At 41.2% G+C, this 22,854-nt stretch overlaps 1 protein-coding gene across 1 annotated transcript in view; it reads right to left on the reverse strand.

The window, feature by feature from the left end:
• The window catches only part of myo5b (myosin VB), a 276,339-nt gene that overhangs the window by 108,752 nt on the left and 144,733 nt on the right, over positions 1-22,854 (reverse strand). The window contains exons 6-11 of the mRNA XM_080207332.1: positions 22,350-22,493; positions 19,877-19,958; positions 6,407-6,514; positions 5,364-5,473; positions 572-837; positions 24-105 (exon numbers count right to left, since the gene is read on the reverse strand). Of these exons, the coding sequence (XP_080063458.1) occupies positions 24-105; positions 572-837; positions 5,364-5,473; positions 6,407-6,514; positions 19,877-19,958; positions 22,350-22,493 (792 nt within the window). The remainder of the gene's footprint in view (positions 1-23; positions 106-571; positions 838-5,363; positions 5,474-6,406; positions 6,515-19,876; positions 19,959-22,349; positions 22,494-22,854) is intronic.

A 22,854-nucleotide genomic window follows, 5' to 3' on the forward strand; every position in this document is an offset into this window, starting at 1 on the left:
AAGTACATGGTTCAGTATCTCACCAGGTTAAATTGCTGTTGCAACTTTTCATTAGCATAGTTGATGCAAAACTGTTCAAAACTGTTGACTTCAAATGTTTCAAACCTGCAAAGCAGAGGGAAAAAAAGACAACATCACTTTTCTGTGCAGAAGTCAACTTGGTTTTACTGGTAACATAATGAGACCAGGAAGTAACTAGTACAATAGTCCAGAATTTACTGGAACAAAAGGCAGCAAACAAAAATTGGATCTGTTCTGAAATATTCGCTCTAAAATGTTTGCTCCAAAAGTTTCTGAAAGTACAAGCTGATAGTGGTGCATCAAGAAGAAGAGTTCATCTTTGGATAATGATGGGACCAATACACTATTAATTAATGAGAAATAAACATAAAGATATATTACAGCTGGAGAATTGAATGTCAAAAAAGGTACTGGAAGTGGAGAGAGGGAAAGAAAGATTGGATTTGGGAAAGAGAAAAAAGACAAATAAAAAAGTAAGAAACTAAAAGCACATTTGAAAATGCAGCTGTAGCTATATGGTGCTCAATGTTAATTCCAAACCGTTCTGTACCCGTAAATATCCAGTACTCCAATGAACGAGTGCTGTTTGCTGGTCGTGTAAAGTGCTTTATTGATGTGATCCACAATCCAGTTGAAAAGCTGGGCATAAATGTGCTTTGCCAATGCATTTCTGGCATTGATGGAGTGCTGCTTGGACATAGTCTTGACATAGGTCTCGGATGTTGTGACAAGCTTCCGGTGGCACAGCCAGTGTCGCATCTGATCATGCTCTACTCCCAGTAAATCACAGAAGTAGTTCAAGTGCTCATCTTTTTTCTGAAATTACAGAAATTAACAAGTAGTGCATTAGCATTAGCTCTCTGTCCATTCCACTCACTAAAACAGTCACTTGCATAATAAGGAGGTTACAAAATAAAATGGGATGATAAGTTGAATTTGAATGTTTCAATGAATGTACGAATGGTCTGTGGTGGATTGGTCACCTATTTTACATCTTGTCTGATTTTCCTTTCCGCTGGGTGAGGCACAGAGTCAGCAGGCAATTTGCTATCCACCCATTTCAATGCCCACACCAAAGTGGAAAGATCTGGTGGTTGTGACAATACAGTAAGAAGTCTGACAACACCAAGTTTGATGCCACGGTTGTGACAATAGCCAGAGCGGCTTTAGTAATACACAAAATTTACAAAATCTCCCCAGCTACTTACCATCAAGGCTTGTATATGAATAACAGTCATTTGTGCAAAATACCTACCCAGTGCAAATGGAGCCTTATTTCAAATAAGGAGTCAAAAGCTCCCTAAGGAGTTGGGTGAACAGACAAAACTAAATTAATAAGTCCTGTTCTACAGTGGTACATGAAACCCACTGCTTAACTGATGGCCTTTAGATAAGGAAGTCTGCTGTCTTTACCCAGTCTGGCCTATATGTGACTCCACAACCACAGCTGTCAGTTGACTTAAAACGGCCTTCTGAAAAAGCTGAGCAAGCCATTCAATTGTGTTGAAAAAGACAACTCACTATCTCATTCTCAGAGGGAATTAGAGACGGGCAAGAAATACCAGCCTTGAGAGCAATACCCACATCCCATGAATGGCATAAAAACAGAGGGAATGCCAAGAATTAAAAAAATATAAAACCGATATTGTTTTTGAAGAGTAGTAAACATTCACAATGAGTTTCAGCTCTAATTAATTCTTGGCATTCTACCTGACTGTTGTAAAATCAAACCGCAATGCAACTCAATGCTACCTGCCACCCTACAACTATAAATTCCAGGCATGGAGTGGCTGATAATCAGAAGTTTCGTTTTGCAATAAATGAGCACCAACTGTGCAACTAATATGATAACACTGCCCATTGATTCTAGAAGTAGAGCTATAACTTATTGAAACAGGCTCTGGAAGCAAATGCAATAACAAATGAAAAACACCAAGTCTCTAGTTCATGATGAGAAGACCATTGGCTTCTGCTGCACTGTGTAAGAGTACAGTAACTTTGTGCAAGTAGTCATTTTCTGTCCTTAGCTCGTAAGGTCAGAGCAGTACCAGCAGTCTTTCAATAGCTTGCCCAAAGCTTCTCCATTTGAGCACAAACATTTAGGACACTGGACTACATTGGCATGGGACTACCAAAACTAAGTATAGTCATCCACTGTCCACAGATGAAGTTTCTGGCAAGGATGACTAGAGAACAATCCAGAGCATTGAAGTGGTCAAAACCAAGGCCATGACCTTTTTCATAGAAATATTGGATAGTTACTTAAAATAGAGCCAGATACAGAGCTAGAAGGAGAAAATAGAGCAATGAGACTAGTTTTGGATTACTCTGGTAGAGAGCATCACAGATATGAAAGCCCTGTTTATGTATCGTAAACTTTAATGATTCCAAGGTTCACTCACACATTTAATGAATTATCAGTCAGACTGTTGCTCACAAGACAGGTAACTTGGATTAGGAAATTTCCCAGCTCTATACACCTACCACAGAAGTGCCCCGAATGGAGGGGTTTTCGCTCTGGGTGACTTGGTGTGGGACGGAGTCGGACCCACCGATCCCAGGCACAGATTGTAAGTGGTTTGTTTAAAAGGCCTACCATGGTTCTCTGGTAATTTGTTTTGTTAAATATTAGGCCCGCTCCCCCACATCCTTCATACCCCAACACATGCTCCCAACTAACCCTCCATGCCTACTCATGCCCCCCCCAACTATCCCCTACAGCCCATTATAGCCTTTATGCCAACTTAATGCCAAGTCACGCCCCCATGACTCACCGAATATTATCTTTTCAACCTCTGTGCCAACTCACCCAGTATCCACCACGAAGAGACCTCAAGAGACATTTTGAGGTAGAGATCTAACAATCTATTACAACCTTCAATATAATAAAACACTCCCATTCATGCAAGTCCATAAATTACCTGATCCCTTATCAAAATGAACAGATCAGAAAACATACATAATTTATAACACCACAAGAAAGTCATTTCTTTAATAACCTCTTTGAGCTTCGATCAAACTGTGAACTCACTGAGTTTTGACTTCCCACATGTGGGAGTTATACACAGTCCCATTTTTCAGAGATGGGGCAGGACTTCTGAATCTGGGTCTCCCCAGCTACTTTTAAAAGTCTGCGGCATCTCCACAACTCTGAAGATTTGGCCGTATGCATCTGAATCCATAATTCACCCTCTTTGTGCATAACCCGCAGCATCTCTCATTTTCCACGTTAAATTGCATTGGCTACCTGCCTCTTGTTTTACAAGTAATCCTCAAGTTTGTTTCCAGTGAGTGATTTCAGTGTTCGTACAAGTCCAGTGTTTGATGTAACACTAATAGGTCTATCAGTTCCCTCTCTACCACAAATACAAACACAAAATGATTGTCAGTCACCATCTGTGGAGAAAACAGGAAAGGTAATATTTCAAGTGTAGGCCCTTCATCAGAACTTAGCTCTGGCCAAAAGTCTATGCTTGAAACTGTAGCTATTTTTCCCTCTCTACTGATATAAAAGGACATGCTGATTATTTTCAGATTTTGTTTCCACTTTACATATCTAACATCTTCAGTTTGTTACTCTTTGCAAGCACATTGCTATATTTACCACAACATCCTCTTATTTAATTGTACTACAACATTGGATACTTTTCCAGCAATGTTCATCAGGTTGGCTATAAACAACCTGGCAGAGTCCTTTGCTGGCACAAATTGTATTAATTGATATGTATAAATTGCCATTATATGTAACCTGTAAAACACAAGACCTGTGCAATTTCTCAAGATTAAATCTTTGATCATAGTCTTCCCAACAATGAACTGAAGTTTCAAATATAGAAATTCAGCTTTATTTGTTTTCTTGGCCAATCATATAATCACGGGATCTACATCCTGAATTTTTCTTTTTCAAGAAGACAGAGTCTACCTCACCTCAAACTGTAATTTTAAACTAAAAAAGAAAGCAGGAAAGGGAAGAGTTTGAAAAACAAATGTAGATGGAATGATTTTTGTCAATCTCAAAAAAAAATCCAGCTTGACAGTGCTGTGCGGATATAAACCTATTTGAGCCGGTAACTGAAAATGCATTACTCACTGAACAGATCACAGTTCAACACAATCCATCCGGCTTCACACCACAAGCTGTGAATGTGAATTTTATGGGCTCATTTATAAATGATTATAGTTGCTCCTGCCCATCACAGGTCCAAAAAATGAGCAGCTTGACATGTAAGCTACCATTTATGGTGAAAAGACACTCTGTGGAACCTCTGTCTTCACTGCAAATATTTAAACAGTTTGCATTTTTAAAGCTCATTTTTCTTTCTTTCCAGGTGATATACTTGGAGAAATAGATATTCAAAAGAAGATTAATTTCAAGGATAGATACTTTACAGGAACCCACGGCGAAGTTGACAAGATCAATTAATTTCCTTTCAACTTTTCTTAATGCTGTGGCAGATGATATTTCTGAAAATGCAAGCAATCCTTTAGTATTAAACCCAAGTTATCATTTTTCATGGATGGACCAGGCCACTCAGTGTCAGCAAACAATTTGATGGGGAAAATACCAAGGCAAATGATGAGTACGTCACTGCACTTCCAATGTGACCTTGTTTCTTTAGTTAGAATACTGATATAGCTTTTCCAATTAAACTTTGATCAATAACGACCCCAAAATGTTGACATAGTTCCATATTTACTGCTACTTCATGCCAATTCCTTAAAAAATATTAAAGCTCTTTCACAACATCCCATAAATACCCATAGAGTCAAGCTGCAACTTGCAATATCAAGCTTTACTACCCTTGCATTTTGCAAGGGCTGTAAACATCTAATTATTTGAACATCAGATATGATCACATCCTTGCACCCAGAAATGTTTCAGGTTGAAAGTGACAGCTAACTGGCCACATCATAGCTGTATATTTCTCAGCTACTTATTGCATCAAATGGGGCTAAAGTATGAAATACCTTCACCTCACTAAATGAAGAGGAATACTGTGTTGCAGCTGGTATGAAATGGATACAAGGCCTGATATCTCAATCCTGTAATTCCCCATTGCATACCTGCTTTTTGGTTAATCTACCTCACTTCGTAAAAGAAAAATGCACGCGCCAAGGAGATAATTCAAAGATCATAATCTAATGTCAAATTTCAATCAATGGACATAAATGAGTAAGGTTTTGTCTGGCAGCATATCCCTTGCTCATGAGATTCGATTAGATCCATGTTGCGTATTGCCCTACTGCGCATTAGTAGTTTTACACAGATTAAACCCTAATGTCTATAGTACAACCATTAACCAAACCCTTTGAGGAGGTTAAATGCTCTGTGTCTGACTTACAGCAATGGCACAAGTGTCTCCATCTCTTTCAGACACGATTTCCACATTTCCCAGGTGGAGAATTGAAGCTATTACTTTGTAAATGTTCATCTGATGTGCATCCTTTACACCTGAAGAAAATAAAATCATCATTAACAGCTTCAGTCATAAGTGTACAAAAATCTTTAAATAGCTACTCCAAAACACAGAGTTGTTTCATTTAAACTGTGTTCTATAGTTATGGTTGCTAACTGTATTTAAAGTGATTTTTGAGTCTAGAAAAGAATGTTGCTTATTTGGAACTGAAACAGCGATAAGTTAGAAATTAGAGTTGTTTCTTTTCGTGTTTAAATATTGTTCAAATGGATAATAGTTAAGTTGCTTCATTTGTTAGACTTATAGTTAAACTGCATTTTTAAATAAAGTTTGTTTTATAGAAGATCCCCAATTTGTCAGCGGAATTGCTGCTGGAGCAAAGCATCCTATCCTCACATTTATGCCAAAATAGAAAAATTGTTGGGGTCTAGTCTGGCTTCCTAATGTAACTTGGGATTCTGGTCCAGGGCCCTAACAAAGCCTTTTGTCATTTAATCTGGATCACAAGGCTCCTTGGCATGGCTCCTGCTCTGCCCAAGAATGCAATAAACCACAAAGAGTCGTGAATGAAGCCCAATGGATTACACGAACCAGCCTCCCATCCATTAACACCGTCTATACTTCACACTGCGTCGGCAAAGTTTTACACCCCCCCTTTCAGGTGTCAGCAGTCCGCTCTCAAGTAGCCATTCCTCACTCGTAAACAAACAAGCAAACCATTGAGTCATGGTATAAATTGCATTTAATCCTGATGTGTCCTCGCCTGACATCAACAGGAGTCACTGGACAGCAGCTGTGAGGGGAAATTCTACCTGGTATTTCCCCATCCTTAGCCTAAGAGTACCAAGATCAATTGCCACGCACCAACCATCAACACACACTTTCATCAAAGCTTTACCACGGTAAAGTTACATCAAGCAGGGGACATAATGAATTGATCATTTGGAATCACAGACCTATGCCCTTACCAAGAAGTGTGAAGGCATTCCACGTCTTCTCAAAATCTTCTGCATCATTAACTCCATCTATTAGTGTGTCACCACCCTGCATGGTATAAAAATAGTCTTCGGCACTACCTGAAAGACAGCAAAATTCCAGTGATTTGCAATTACAGATTTACAGCACTCAGGAATGCATATTGTTGTTCTATTCTGGAAGATTATGTGCTGCGGTCATTACAAGTTCATCAAGGTAACATTTTACTGCTGGAAAATAAAAAGGTCATGAATTACAACTGAGTTAATCTGCATGTTTAAAGTAGAATTGAAACTCTAAAGGAATGGGATTTTTTACTGTAATTTTACAATGATTCTAGATTACAATTAGTAACCTGACATATTTTACATAAAATTACAATACACCCACCTCAGTTAATTTGTTCAAAATAGTTGCAGCCCACCCATATTAATCATGGTTTCACTATAATCAAGATTATGCACTCCACAATTACTTTATTACCCTTTCCTTGGTGATCACCATGAAGATTGGGGTTCCTGACTAAATCAAAAAGCATAAATGCTGAAAATCTGAATGTAAACAGAGTGATCTCACTCAGAATGTACAGCGAGCCAAATGTAGAGAAATGTTAAATACAACTTTTTCCACGTGATACTTCACATCTGATAGAAATGTTAATGTTCGGACTTTTCCCACCGCCCCCTCCCACCTCCCCCCCAGCAAATACATCCCATGCGCCTCCAGAACAGAGTCTTCAAAAGGAGGGTCTTTGTACAGAAACTCAAGTTATTCTTTGCTGACATGGGATAATATAGTCCAACTAAAACAGTGAACCTGAAATCAAGACAAGTCACTTGTGTGGAACATGTTTAGTGCCCACTGCATCCTCTCCTCACCGCAGTCATGATAAAAATAACCACAACATGACATAGAATGGTACCAGAGAGTATTTTGCCAACTCTGAAAGGCCTGTCAATTAGTCCCATTTCTCCCCCTTCCCCAAGCCCTGCAAACTTTTCCCATTTTGGTATTTAAATCCGATTTCCCTTTGAAATTTTTCACAGCAACTTCATTGCAGTAAGCCTACTTGCGACAAATAAATAAATTAACCTTCAGTATTGCATTTGTTGCCACCATGCTGTGAAGGGTTGCCCCAATCATAATAACAAAGTTGCGTAAAAATGTTTTCTCACACGTTGCCTCTTAATTTGTTCGTCACTCTTCCTTAAATCTGTGTCATGGTCACTGACTTTTCTGCTACTGGAAACAGTTTCACTTACGTATTCTTTTCACTTACATACATTGCCAAAACCTTTCACGATTTTGATTATCCCTGTGAAATCCCGTAAACTTCCCTGCACCAAGAAGAACAACCCCAGCTTCTAGTTGAGCATAATTTCCATTCTTACCAGCCTGAATTTTAATCTGGCAGCAAAATATTAGTGGATGGACAGGTGGAGAGGTGGTCAGTGAGGATCTGAGGCAAGACTGGGAAACCTGGAAGAAAGGACTTCCTGAATGTCGTGGGCAAAATTATATACAATGCATAAAAGGTAGGGAAGACACACTGCAGTCCAAACGTCAAATACAGAATAATACAAACAGGGTTTAAATAAGTTGGGTAATTCTTTTCCATAAATCCTTATAAACTCAGTCCGTGATGTCAGAAAGTTAGACTCCTTATGGATCTCCTGTGACCTATGGCATGTATAGCACCATAGCAAATAGGAAACAGAAGCCTTCAAGGGAAGCACAGATTATAAAGCTGCTGATATTCTGAAATTCAGCCACAACATGAGATACCTGTTAATTTACCTATTTTCATTGAATTATTAACCAAAGCAGCACTAATTTGCATTCACGAGTAAAACCTCCCAAGACGGAAGCATGACCTAATGAAATGAGAAAGTGAAACAAACATGAAGATAGATTATCAATAGATTGGTCAAAGAGGTAGGTTTTAAGGTGTGTGTGTGTGTGTGTGTGTGTGTGTGTGTGTGTGTGTGTGTGTGTGTGTGTGTGTGTGTGTGTGTGTGTAGGGCTACGGAGGGAATTCAAAAGTTTAGGGCCTAGATAGCTGGAGGCACAGATATCAGGAGAGTTGGGGGAAAAGAGAGAGGAGAAGGGTGATGTCAGAGGTGCACAAAACACTCAAATTGAAAGAATGCAGAGTCCTTAGAAAGTTGTAGTACATTATAGAGCCAACCAGGGGTTAATCAGTGCCTTGATTAAATCCATGGCAGGATCACCACCCTCCATCCTTCCACCCAATTAAATGTTCTTCGTCTCCAAACTCACTCCAGGGGAGAGCATTAAATTCCACCCAACATAACCAAATCAAGAGGCTGATTTGATGGCCCGATTGTCTCATTCTTATTCCAAGCTCTCTTATGTTATTGAATCTGATCTTATCTGACTACATATATCCTGGATGAAACTTCTACCCTCTTGAACACAGACCTCCAATCCTGTGAGTGATCAGCAAATTCTTTGAAGTGCGAGGCTGGAAATTAAAATTCCCAACAGGTGGAAAGAAACCATGAAAATGCACTGAAAATTCTCAGTGCTCAGCACATCAAAGATTAAAGCTATCACATAACTGAATATATTCAAATTAATAATTAAATGTACAGTGCTAATGAGAATATCTTGAATGAAGTTTTCATTGCCAATCAGAGAACGCAGACATCTGTCCATGATATTATCTGGGATTGCCTCCTGTGGGAGATCAATCTCTGGAGCCTACATATCACTTGAGTGAAATCCATAAATGTCACAAATTAGTGCACTTATGGAAAAGCAGAATCACTTAGTATATTAGTTCCATCCAATTTGGCACTGAAACAAGAATGATTGATGTTGGCTGGGTTTCAAACCACAGCCAAGCTGTTGAGGTAGATACAGGAAAAAGCTGGCCCAGTGGAATATTGACACAGGGAATCAAGGAAAATTAGAGGGGTATTGGCCACTGTGATATACCGCAAAGGGGTATGATAAAGCAATCCATCCTTTAGCACTTCTAACCAAAAACTGGTGAATTACAACAGGAAAATATCACTGTGGGAAGGACAGTCCATCCATCTGTCTCGCTCTCACCATTTACCCAATTAATACATTTTACAAAGCACTACTATGCTTTCACTTTAAACTGTTTTCTACTAAATTGTATTCCTTTAGTTTCCCTTTGTAATTCAGTTACTAAAACCAACAACACATGTCTGTTTCCCTTTTCAAAATGCCTCTATGTCTCTTTATACCCAGCACTGACTACCATGCTTAAAATATTCCATCAGCATTCCACAATGTCACTGTTACAATCACTTACTTGGATTCATACACAAAGTTGCAATTTGCTCATTCCAATATTTCAGTTTTTTTTAAAGGATTTATGACACAGCATCACTTGGACTTTGGTCAAATTGTGCAATTCACACATTTCTCATTAACTTAATTTATCCATTCTTTATATACTACATTAATGTGAATTACAATGTTCTCATCAACTATTTATCCTTCCCTCTCGAGCACTGAGTAGCTCTTTAAAATTTCCTCTCCTCTTTCCAAGCCTTCAGTTCTCCCACACAACTGAACAAGAAAAGTAAACCTGGACATTCAAACATTGCCTTCAGGATGGTACAAGAAGTGGACGAAGATGAGACATTGAAGGGTTGTCGTCAATTTAAAGCGAGAGGAAAGGGATTTGTTTTCTTTGGAAAACAGGAGCTTAATATATTGATTTGCAGATTATGAAAAGGTGTTCAAGATGAATGATTCATTACAAGTACTGATTTCAACACCAGATAATACACCAGAAAGGAGAATTTAAAAAACGTATGTATATAAGCTCCAGGATTCGTACAAATTAAACAATGAGAAAAATGTACTATAAAATCCTAGGAGCACAAGTGATGTGTGGATAGATATTGAAGCCAGGGACTCAACTGTAGGCAAAAGTGTCCAAAGTACAGGGGCAATTACCCCCAAAAATTCTAAGTGCTGAATTTGCATAAAAACTGGAATAAATCCCACTGGATTTTTTTCAGTGGGATTTTCAAAATGAATCTCCCACACTTTGTGCACCACAGAGTGCCTCAGCATGAAGTTGTGTGATCACTTAGCTCTGTCCATTGCATGCTGCTCCTACTGTTTGGCTTGCACATGCTCCTGTGTTGTAGCTTCACCAAGTTGACGCCTTGGACAGAATTCTCTGTTTTTGAGTCTAAATGTGGTGGTGGGTGGCTGAATGGCAGGAACCTGCTCCAGATTCTGCACTTGGAATCTCATTAATTAGGCAAAAGGAAGGAACCCCTCTCAATCACCTGGTGGGCCAGCTGCTGATTCATCCACCCAACTGGAGGGCTTTAAAGTCCTGGCACTATATTTAGACACCAGTCTACTAAGCTCATATAACACTCTCCAGCTCACGTGTCTTCACCAGACTGTGCAGGATGTCAGCAATCCAGAAGGAAAAGGCTAGCAGCCTCAGGAAGAACTCTGTTCCTTGATTTAATGACCCTCCCTCTAAGCCCATCATGTGTAAGGTTCCCATTTCACACTTGGACCTGCACCCATTACCTCTGAAACCTTCATACATTTGACCCCCTTGTTTGTGAGCTTATCATGCATCCTGGGCTGCATGATGGTTAGCAGGGACTGGGTTCAATTCCGGCCTCAGGTCACTGTCTGTGTGGAGTTTACACATTCTCCCTTTGCCTGCATGGGTTTCCTCCGGGTACTCCAGTTTCCTCCCACAGTCTGAAGATGAGCAGGTTAGACTGTTTGGCCACGCTAAATTGACCTCAGTGTCAGGGGGATTAGCAGAGTAAATACGTGGGGTTACAGGAATAGGCCTAGGTGTGATTGTGGTCAGTGAAGATTTGATGGGCTGAATGGCCTCCTTCTGCACTGTAGGGATTCTATGATGCTTGTTGGGGTTCTAGTTTCCCTCTGCCTTCCATTATTGGTCTTCATCCATTTCCTTATCCTTCTGCCAGCCATCGTGAACCCTCCCACTTCACCCCACCCTCCTCTGCCCCTCTAATACTGTCCCCCTCCACCTAAGCCTCACCTCAACTCCACTCTGAATCAAACTCCAGACTTCGTTTCAATGACTGCTTGAGCCTCACAGCATAGTGCAGTGCAGATAGACTCTGGTGTGTGGGACTGGGGGAGAGGAGACCCCTGTGCTCTCCAACCTCGGTACTGGGACCTCTCCTCTTTGTAGTCTACATAAATGACTTAGAAGAGGGAGTAGGTGGTGTGATCAGCAAGTTTGCTGATGACACCAAGATGGCAGGGTTGGCGGGTACAGAACTGGATTGTCAGGTGATACAACAGGATATAGATAGGTTGGTGCAGTGGGCAGATAGGTGGCAGATGGCATTTAATCCTGACAAATGCGAGGTGATGCATTTTGGAAGGAATAATGCAGAGAGGAGTTATGTGATAAAAGGGAGGCCGATTAGGAGTATAGACGTACAGAGAGACCTGGGAGTGCAGGTCCACAAATCCATGAAGGTTGTGTCACAAGTGGAGAACGTTGTTAGGAAGGCTTATGGGATGTTAGCCTTTATAGGAAGGGGCTTAGAGTATAAAAGCTGCCGTCTAATGCTTCAGTTATACAGAACGTTGGTTAGACCGCATTTGGAGTACTGCGTCCAGTTCTGGTCACCTTATTACCGGAAGGACGTGGAGTCTCTGGAAAGGGTGCAGAGGAGGTTTACCAGGATGTTGCCTGGCATGGGGGGACTGGGTTAGCTCTTAGGCTAATTGGTTTCCACCAAATTGACACTATTTCTTCCCTGAATCTGACTGAGTAGGGTCCCATTCGTAGACATGCAGGGTAGAATAGGTGTAGGGCGATGCGGCGGCGCGGGCTCGTTGGGCCGAAGGGCCTGTTTCCCGTGCTGGGTTGTTCTTTGTTCTTTGTTCTTTAACCCCATGACAGTACTGACCCAACTCAGTGACACAGGAGGTCCAGCATACTGCCATCCAAGACGACCAGCTCGGCATGGACATAGAATATAAGAAGCAGTCTATCCCAGTGGAGTGGTGTACAGCACATCAACAGCAGAGCAACACAGAAAGGCTTTGTTGTGTCCACCTTGGAGCCCTTGCAAACTGAGGATGACTTTGTGCATGCCAGTCTTCAGCAACTGGGCTTTAGACTAACATAAATTGACATTGGCGTGACACAAGATTAGAAGGCATAGCAGGACATTGGTGGGCAGCTGTTTTAATGAGCATTCATGAGATGCAAATGACATTCATGGCACCAGCCAGCAGGAAGGCCAACCCACCATCTGGAGAATTGCAACCTGATTTCACAGTTCAGTGGATTTCTGATTTTTTTTAAGCTCCCACTAGATTCTCTGCTTCCACCTGCCATCAAACCTGCTGAGGGTGGGTTAGGAGAATTCCTCCTCTTATTTTGAGATGTGCCTGCTGCTGTTCCTGACATGATGTTCGGCTGAACTGCTCATTGAGCCGGGGTGATCAGTGGCTTGATGGTAATGATCGAATAAGGAATATGGCAGGTTAATTATTATGGTGGAATAATACGGCTGCCTTGCTGTACCTCACTCACGTCCAGGGTTAAGCTGCAAAATCTCTCTCATTTAGCACAGTGGTTCTGCCACACACAGGATATGAAAGGATGTGAAAATGGGGGCAGGTGCATTTGCAACTGGTAGATTGATGAGGATGAGGTCAAATAAGTTTTTTTCCCCCACTTGTTGGCTCCTTCACCACCTGCCACAGATCCAGTCTGGCATATATGTCCTTCAGGATGATGCCACCTTTGTCAGTAGTGTGCTACCAACTCACTGGTGATGGGCATTGAAGTCCCCCATCCAAGTACATTCTGTGCCCTTGTCGCCCTCGGTGCTTCTTCTGATGGTGTTCAAATAGAGGACCACTGAAGTCGTAGCAGCTGACAACAATCAGCAGGAGGCTTCTTCATTCATGTTTGACCTGACGACATGTGATTTTATACGGTTCTGAATCAAATGTTGAAGACGCCCAGGTCAACTTCTCTTGCTTACAGGTAAATACCATTGTGCCACCATCACTGGTGGGTGTTATGGAACATTGGCCTTTAGGTCTAATTAGAACACAGGACATAGAAAAACTACAGCACAAACAGGCCCTTTGGCTCACAAGTTGCGCCGGACATATCTCTACCTACTAGACTTACCTATAACACTCAATCTTACTAAGTCCCATGTACTCACCCAGAAGTCTATTAAGACACCCTACCGAACCTGCCTCCACCACCACCAGCAGCAGCCGATTCCACGCACCCACCACCCTCTGAATGAGAAACTTACCCCTGACATCTCCTCTGTACCTACTCCCCAGCACCCTAAACCTCTGTCCTCTTGTGGCAGCCATTTCAGCCCTGGGAAAAAGCATCTGAGAATCCGCCCGATCAAAACCTCTCAACATCTTATACACCTCTATCAGGTCACCTCTCATCCTTTGACTCTCCAAGGAGAAAAGACCGAGCTCTCTCAACCTATCCTCATAAGGCATGCCACCCAATCCAGGCAACATCCTTGTAAATCTCCTCTGCACCCTTTCAATGGCTTCCACATCCTTCCTGTAATGAGGTGACCAGAACTGAGCACAGTACTCCAACTGGGGTCTGACCAGGGTCTTATAAAGCTGCAGCATTATCTCCCGACTCCTAAACTCAATTCCTCGATTGATGAAGGCCAGTACACCATACACCTTCTTAGCCACATCCTCTACCTGTGAAACCGATTTGAGAGTCCAATGAACCCAGACCCCAAGATCCTTCTGATCTTCCACACTGCTAAGAGTCTTACCCTTAATATTATATTCCTTCATCCCATTTGACCTGCCAAAATGAACCACCACACACTTATCTGGGTTGAAGTCCATCTGCCACTTCTCCACCCAGTCTTGCATCCTATCTATGTCTCGTTATCTGAGTATGATTAAGTCAGGCTGTTGCATGGCAAGTCCGTGAGACAGCTTCCTCAACTTCTGCACAAGTTCTCAACTTTTAGTAAGGAGAGCTTTGCAGGCTTGACAGGAGAGGGTGCTCTTTTGTTATTCTCGATGCCGAGGTTGATGCCAGGTGGGCCATCCAATTTTATTATTTTTTGACTTTTCTTCGGGGTTTGGTACAATAGATTGGCTTACTTCTTATTTATTTATTCATTTTACAGGTTATGGGCATTGCTGGCTGACCTAACTTCGTAACTGCCCTCCATTTCAGAGGGCGTGCGAGAGTCAACTACATTGATATGGATCTAGAATCATGTGTAGGTCAGACTAGGTAAGGATGGTAGATCTCCTTCCCTAAAGGACATCTGTGAACCAGATGGATTCTTACAACGATTGACAATGGTTGCATAGTCAACATCAATTTTTTTTAAATTTAATTCAAATTTCATCAACTGCTGTGGTAAGATTCAAGCCTGGATCCTCACAGCATTACCCTGGGTCTCTGGATTACTAGTCCAGTGGCAATACCACTACACCACTGCCTCCCTTTCAAAAGTCAGTTAAAAGAAAATAACATTGCTATAGTTCTAGGGTCACGTGTCATCCAGACCCGACAAGGACAGCACATTACCTTACTGAAAAGAAATTAGTGAATCAGATGAGTTTTTCCAACAATCCGCTAGTATTGTGGTGACCATTGCTGGGACTATCTTTTTATTCTAGATTTATAAATTAATTGAATTTAAATAATAAGGCAGCACGGCAGCACAATGGTTAACACTGCTGCGTCACAACGCCAGTGACCCAGGTTCGATTCCCAGCTTGGGTCACTGTGTGGAGTCTGCATGTTCTTCCCACATCTGCGTAGGTTTCCTCTGGGTGCTCCTGTTTCCTCTGACAGTCCGAAACACATGCTGGTTAGGTGCATTGGCCATGCTAAATTCTCCCTCAAGTGCACCTGAACAGGTGTTGGAGTGTGGTGACTAAGGAATTTTCACAGTAACTTCATCGCAGTGTTAAAATTAGCCTTCTTGTGACACTAAATAAACAAACTAATCTAAACTACTACCAGGCCTCTGGATTATTAGTCAGTAACATTATTCTAGGCCACCATTTCAATAGCCAGTTGGCTTTCCAGGAGTTTAATCCTGGTACTCTCTATACTGAAATTCCCTATACTCCAATACATAACGAACACACGACTTCTCTTAGATAATCTTCAGTAATTGCAAGTTACTAAAATTGAATCAAGTTCATCAAATTGAATTAATTTAAGAAGAGACATACATCATGTTCATTAGTGGCAGTATATGCCAGAGCAGGGAAGATCTATTGTTTTGGATAAGGTTTACTTAATCTTTTTAGTAAACCGTTTTAGTCTGTAAAATGTGTTACACTGTTTCATGAATATCCCTTTAAGCATGTTTTTCTATAATTGTCAGGCATCAAGTACATTAATCATGTGAACGACTCAAACTGGAATAATTAGTTATAAATATTTATAATCTATTTGTGCAACTGTTATAAATGGCTTGAATATCACCTTGACTGACCAAGCCTATGCTAAGTTGATGAGGGGCTTCAGGTCATGGCCACTGTTGTATGTGCAGCAGAAACTGGCAGAAAATACGTTGGTGATGCCAGGGATTTTGTTCAGCTTGGCATGCACACCATGAATTCTACTACATCCCAGGGATTGGAGCGCAGGGCTTCATCCATAGAAGGAATGGAGACCATCTTGCAGAGCCAGAGCATTCCAATCCGTATGCAATCCACTCATCACTCTAGCCATGGTTTCAGTGAAGCACTAGCCAGGTGAGAGGGGGAACAAGACACCTGGATCTCCCTGTAGGCACCTCTCTCCCTCAGGGAGTGCCTTTGTAGACCCAATTGGAGCAGGAGTGTGTGCCAGCTGCCCTAGCACTTACAGTTCTGGGCACCCCAAGGGTTGGCTGCATTTTCCTCATTGTCTTCACCGGTGACCCCAATAATTCCAGGAGGCGAGGCTATGTGCATGTCCTTGCACCACTGCAGGAAACCCCCAGTGGGCTGGAGCCCACAGAGCCCCACCCCTCCAGAGAATGTCCATCATGGTCATCCAAGCCAAGGGAGCATCACAGTCAGCAGACTGCCCCAGGGAAGCATCTAGAGGTAGGAAGAGAACACTTAACATATTATGAGCACAAAGGTGGCATATATTTGCACTTGTAAATATACATGACAATATATTCTCTGCAATTGTTAATTATCTGAGACTGGCTGTGGCCTGTCATAGTGTTAGATGTAACAGTCATGGTACCCCCTCTCCCAATGGTTCTGACAACGTAATAGATGGAGAGGAGATGGGGATATTGACAGTAATCCTAAATGACATGAGGTGGTACTGAAAGTAGGTTTGAAGATAACTCACCAAGGGAGAAAGACAGGGATGGTTCTACACTGCAACCTGTTGATGGAAAGGTGGTCATACAGAAACATTGTTGTATGAATCTTGTGTAGATCAGGATGTCTATAGCATCCCTTGCAAGTCACTTCATGGACGTGGCATTCATGGGCTTCTCCTCAACCTCTGAAAAATCCTTCATCTTTGAAGAGGGCTGGTCTTTCCTACCTTCTTCCTTGTGCAATATCTGTCCATATTACAGCACCAAGTTGTGTAATGCACCAGTATACATGACACCCTCTCGGTTGTGTATTGCAGAGCCTCACCGGACAGGCCATGCAGCACATTTTAAAAGCTCGTTGGTGTGCTCACTGATGATTCTGAGGTAGACATGTGCTTGATTCCTCAGTCTCTCCAGTATCACTAGCCATGTGTGCAGGGCATAACCCTTATCACTGAGGACGCTGGACTGGGACTTCAAATAGCTCTTCACACTCTGTCTATCCTCTCCACTGCACCACAGAGTTCAACATGGTCAGCTGCTTACCTTAGTCACAGCTGCACAAAGCTGACTGGTGCACACCAGCTTGAAATGATTGTGAACCAAGTGCCTTGAGATTCTCCTGCACCACTGACTTTATCCTGAAGATATCACTTTATCAAAAATGGTTCCATACGGCTGAGTGTTCACTGTATGCAAATATATTACAAGTAGGAAGCCAATAGAGGCCAGCAGAATCTTTGACATGCCACAAAAGGCACTGCTGACTTCATTACTGCACCTCAATTAATTTCCACCTCATTAATTCAACCCACAAACCCCATTTCCTGCTCTGTGGACTCCATAAAATTCTAGCCTGTTCTCTGAACTGCTGCTGTGCTACAAAATGGCTGATCCAATTAAGTCAATCGTAATCCCAAGGATGTTGATGATAGGAACTTCAATGAAAGCAATGCCACTGAATACCAAACGGAGGTGGTTGGCCTCTCTCTTATTGGAGTTGGCCATTTCCAAGCACTTTTATTGAGTGCATTTTAGTTCCTACTTACCAGCCCAAACTTAAACGTTGCCTAGGTTTTGTTGTACGCAGATACAGATTGCTTCAGTATCAGAGGAACCGTGAGTAGTATTGAACACTGTGTACCCATTAACGAACATTCCCACTCCTGGCTTATGATGGCTCATTGACGAAACCGTTGAGGTCGAGAGTTGAGTGGCAGAACTCAAACCAAGTGTTGTTGACAATAATTTTGACCTTTATATAATGCCTTGCTCAACCAAAGCACTTCAGAGCTACTGAAGTACTTTAAAAGTCCAGTCACTGTTATGGCATGGGAAATGTGGTTGCCAATTTGCACATAGGAAGGTTCCGCAAGCATGATAATAACCAAATAATCTATTTATAGTCATGATGGTTGAGGGATAAATATTGGCCAGGACGCTGGGGATAAATCACATACTTAGAAATCGTACTACCTATATGTTCACCAAAGAGTTGATGGGGCTCGGTGTAACTTCTAATACTAAAGGTGGTACCTCCAACAGTGAAGCATACCCTCAGCCAATCTGGTCTGCCAGTTTAGACATGTGCTCAAAGACTTGAACCTACAAAGTTGTGACTCAGAGGAGAGAATGCTACCCAGTGAGACAATCCCTACGAATGTACTTCCCTCAATCTAATGCCTTCTGTCCGCTAGGAAAACAAAATGAATTTAAATAATCACAATGTCAAACTTAAGTCTGTATCTATGCGTGACTTTATGTCCCTTGAAACATCACATCAAATGTGCCTTTTATTCTCATAATAGCTGCCGATTCACTACAGCTCATTTTGTGCCACCCAAGTCAAATTTCATTCCAATTATCATGGAATCAGAGAATTGAACAGATCAAATCTGCTTTGGTTCTTTCAAAAAGCAATCTAGTTAGTTGCACTCCTCCACTCGTTCCACATATCCCCGCAATTTCTTTCCTTCAAGTCCTTACGCCATTCCATTTTGAAGGTTAGTACTAAACCTGTAACCACTACATAATGCATTCCAAATCTTAAACACTGATTGTGCAAGAAGGTTTATCTTCATCATGCCTCACTTTTTTCTTTGACAAAGGGTCATCTGGACTCGAAAAGTCAGCTCTTTTCTCTCCTTACAGATGCTGCCAGACCTGCTGAGATTTTCCAGCATTTTCTCTTTTGGTTTCAGATTTCAGCATCCACAGTAATTTGCTTTTAACTCATTTCTTTCTGTCTATCATCTGAATTGCTGCCCTCCGTTATTGGCCCTTCAGTCACTGGAAACAGCTCCATTTTTAACTTTCTAAACCTTCATGATTTTGAACACTCCTATTAAAATTCCTCTTATTGTTGTCCAAGGAAATCAACCCCAGCTTCTCCATTCTATTCACACAGCTGTACTCCTGAAAACTGTAACGTTGGAACTGTTCCAGCAAATCTGTTCTGTTTCTGAAGCCTTCATGCCTATCCTAATATATGGTGTCCTGAATTGGAACTCTAACTGGGGCTGATCTTGGGCAGGATTTTCCAACATTGGGGTAAGCGCAGACAGATTATCCTGCCCCATGTCTCTATTTATAAAGTCTTGGAACCCATGTTTTATAAATTACTTTGTTAAGTTTACTTATCAGTGTCACAAGTAGGCCTACATTTACACATTATGGGCAAGCAATTGCCTAGTGGTATTATCATTAGATTGCTAATCCAGACACTCAGCTCACCTGATGAAGGAGCGGCACGCCAAGAGCTTGTGTTACCAAATAAACCTGTTGGACTTTAACCTGGTGTTGCGAGGCTACTTACTATGCATACAATGATGTTAGCTGCAGAAGTAATTAACTAGCTGCAAAGCACTTGGGATAATCACCAGGTTGTGCAACAATGTGATTTTTCTTTACTTTATTCAGTAAAGACAACCAAGACAAAGTTGGTAGTGCATCATGAATCATTAGCAGACAATAAATATCATCTCACCACTAACATTTTGATTTCTAATTTCAGTATGATTGTGGGGACTTTCCCAGGACAGAGGTTTTGCTGAGTTTAAATTCAATTATCAAGTGGAAAGTGATTTTGCATTAGCATAACAAGAGTTGGACAAGCTAACTTACTTAGGTTCAATTCTTTGAAATCAGGTCGATTGGCTGATGCACATAGCTGGTAGAAAATGTGGTAGTTACGTTCATCTTCGGCCTAATGATGGAGCAAAAAGCACAAATTTCTGTTAGTGTGATTCTCCCTTCTTAAAATCTCTCTCTCCTCCCATTCCCATGCTTCGTAAGAGAGATCTAGGATGACAACAACGCGACACAAACAAGATTAGAATTATCTAGGGTAACTTTTCCCTTCAACGATCTTCGTTCTTGCATACAAAGAGGTATTTAAACCAATCTCCGCAGAGCCACACCTGTGATCAAAACTCAGCTGAGCTGTGCCCGTCACTTGAGGGGAGGTATTGGGGCTTCATTGCGCTTTCCAACAAGGCTTCAATGGATTTGCTATTTCTTATATTAAAGCATCACTTTTCAAAAATGAATTGCTCTTGAAGTTGGGGATTGTTAGAACTCAAACCATTTGACAGTAGTTTTAAATCCATAAAATTAATTCCAGTGGATCATTTTCAATTGTCTAATATTTGTGGTGGTAACAAGTAAAACAAGACTGTAAAGTAATTATAAAATTTAATTCATTCAATATTAAGTGCTTTGGGTGTTCGGAACAGGAATTAAAAATGCTACTTAATCAGGTCGAGTGGAGACATGCATTTGGCATCTTTCCTATTGTCAACCTCTGCAGTTAGCTGAGAGTGGACTATTGGTAGAAACTATTTTGTGATCTGTCACTAGAAAGTTAAACATTTGAGCCCAATGACTGATCTCCCATTTCTTTCTCTGGCTCTGTGCCCTCCTTCTTTGCCTACATAACAACAAAAGAAATAGGAATAGGAGGAGGCTATTCGGCCCCTTAAGTCTTCTCCGCCATTCAATACAATCAAGGCTGATCTCCTACCTTGAGTCCATTTTCATACCTACTCTCCTACACTCCTTGATTCTTTCAATGAACAAAAATCTGATGACCTCGGCTCTTCAATGTTTGAGCATGGGTCGAGAATTCCGAAGATTCACAGCGCTTTGAATGAAGAAATTCCTGCTCATCTCAGTTCTAAGATATCAGTCCCTTACCCTCAGACTGTGCCCTTTTGTTCAAGATACCCCAGCCACAGGAAAGCAACCTCTGAGTCTATTCTACAAAATCTCTTCTGAATCTTGTATGTAACAATGAGATTTAAAACTTCTAAACTCCAGGGTGTATAGGTCCAATTTACTCAACTTCACATTGTAGGACATTACATCCCAGAAATCAATTGAATGAACCTTCACTGTATGACCTCCAGAGCAAGTGCATCCTTCCTTGGATGTGGAGACCAAAACTGCACAAGGTACACCAATTTCCATTTCAACCTAATGATCTAGTTCAATCTGAAAATTCACTAATGACAGATTCTGGACAGGTACCCACACTTTACCACTTTGTGACACAGCATCATCCCACTGTAGTTAGGCAGCTTGAAAAGAAAGACATTTTTCCAATATCAATAGAAATTAATTGGTATCAGCAATTCTCAATCATACAAGCAGAATCACCCAATAATCAGTAGTTTTGTTTTTGTAAATAGGACTGCGATCATTTCAGGCCAATAATTATACTTGTTAAATTAAAACACATCAGGCAAGCTACATGGAATGATAATGGTACACTAACTGGTAGTGCAGATGATGAATGCCTACCAAAGCTGTTGCTAGACAGATTAATAATTATAGTCATCATCCCAAATGGCCAAATGCCCTAACAGAAGGGTAATATGCTTCCATTAGGTGGAAAAGTGTCAGTTTCATACTATTGGAAATAAATCTCCTATGATGTACAGCAAGAGCAAAATGACTATTGTTGTTATTTTCTTGGGTATTTGCATTCGCATTGCCTACTCCAATTGGCAAAGCCCCATTTCTGTTAGGTTCTTCTTCAATACACAGAGGCAAGAGAAAGCAAAGACGCAGGGCAAAACATGACAAAAAAAAAGTAGGGGAAAACTAATACGATTGACACTAGCATACTTTATCAAATGTGAAGCTTTGGCATTTAGCCAATGAGAATTTCAAGTAGTTTATATATGAATTTACGTGAAGCTAAATTGGATCTTTGGGAATATGAATTATAATTCAGCTCATTATTAATATGGTTTTGTGCATTCTCATGTATCACAGTAGGTTGATACAATAATAATCATCATCATATCCCAGGGAGTAAATTGTCTGTAATACACTTGAGCAGTTTCAATTAGGTTAGCAAAGCCCATTCTCTGAAAAGCAGCAGCTAGTTGACTTGGAGATCAGCTGATCGTTCCCAGAGTTAGGGAAGAGTCAGCGCTCATTTCTATCCTTCTATCTATGTATAAAAATTAGAGGAAAAGTCAGGTCCAACAGTTGTTCCATTCCCTCTCATTATAAACAGATTGATTTGTTATAAGTTGATTTGTTATGATGTGGGTGACCAATAAATTCTACTGCAAATATCTGTACTAACCTGGAAGACCACTCTGGACTTTTCTAATAGATACGTTCGCATATTGGCACCAATTATATAATATTGTCGGTCAAAACCAATTTGGATATATTTCCCAAAGCGACTGCTGTTATCGTTCCTTGTTGTTTTAGCATTACCGATGGCCTGTTTAGAAACAAAGAAAATGTGAAATTATTGTAATCCGGTAATGATGTCCCAACCTAACCATGGTAATAAACTCAGCATCCTAGAGAATTAACTGCAATCCCACAAGTGCAGAGTCCAAAGATGTGCTGGTTATGTGGGTTGGCCATGCTAAGTTGCCCCTTAGTGTCAGGGAGGATAGCTAGGGGAAATGCATGTGGTTAAAGGGATAGGGTCTGGATGGGATTGTGGCTGGTGCAGACTTGATGGGCTGAATGGCCTCCTTCTGCACTGCAGGGATTCTATGATTCTACAAAGTGCAGTGGAGCTGTAGGCCAGTGCTGCAGACCAACTCATGTCGAGGAGCAACAATTTATACTTC

Source organism: Carcharhinus amblyrhynchos, chromosome 1, assembly GCF_965287045.1.
Source record: "Carcharhinus amblyrhynchos chromosome 1, sCarAmb.v2.hapA, whole genome shotgun sequence".
NCBI classification, from domain to species: domain Eukaryota; kingdom Metazoa; phylum Chordata; class Chondrichthyes; order Carcharhiniformes; family Carcharhinidae; genus Carcharhinus; species Carcharhinus amblyrhynchos.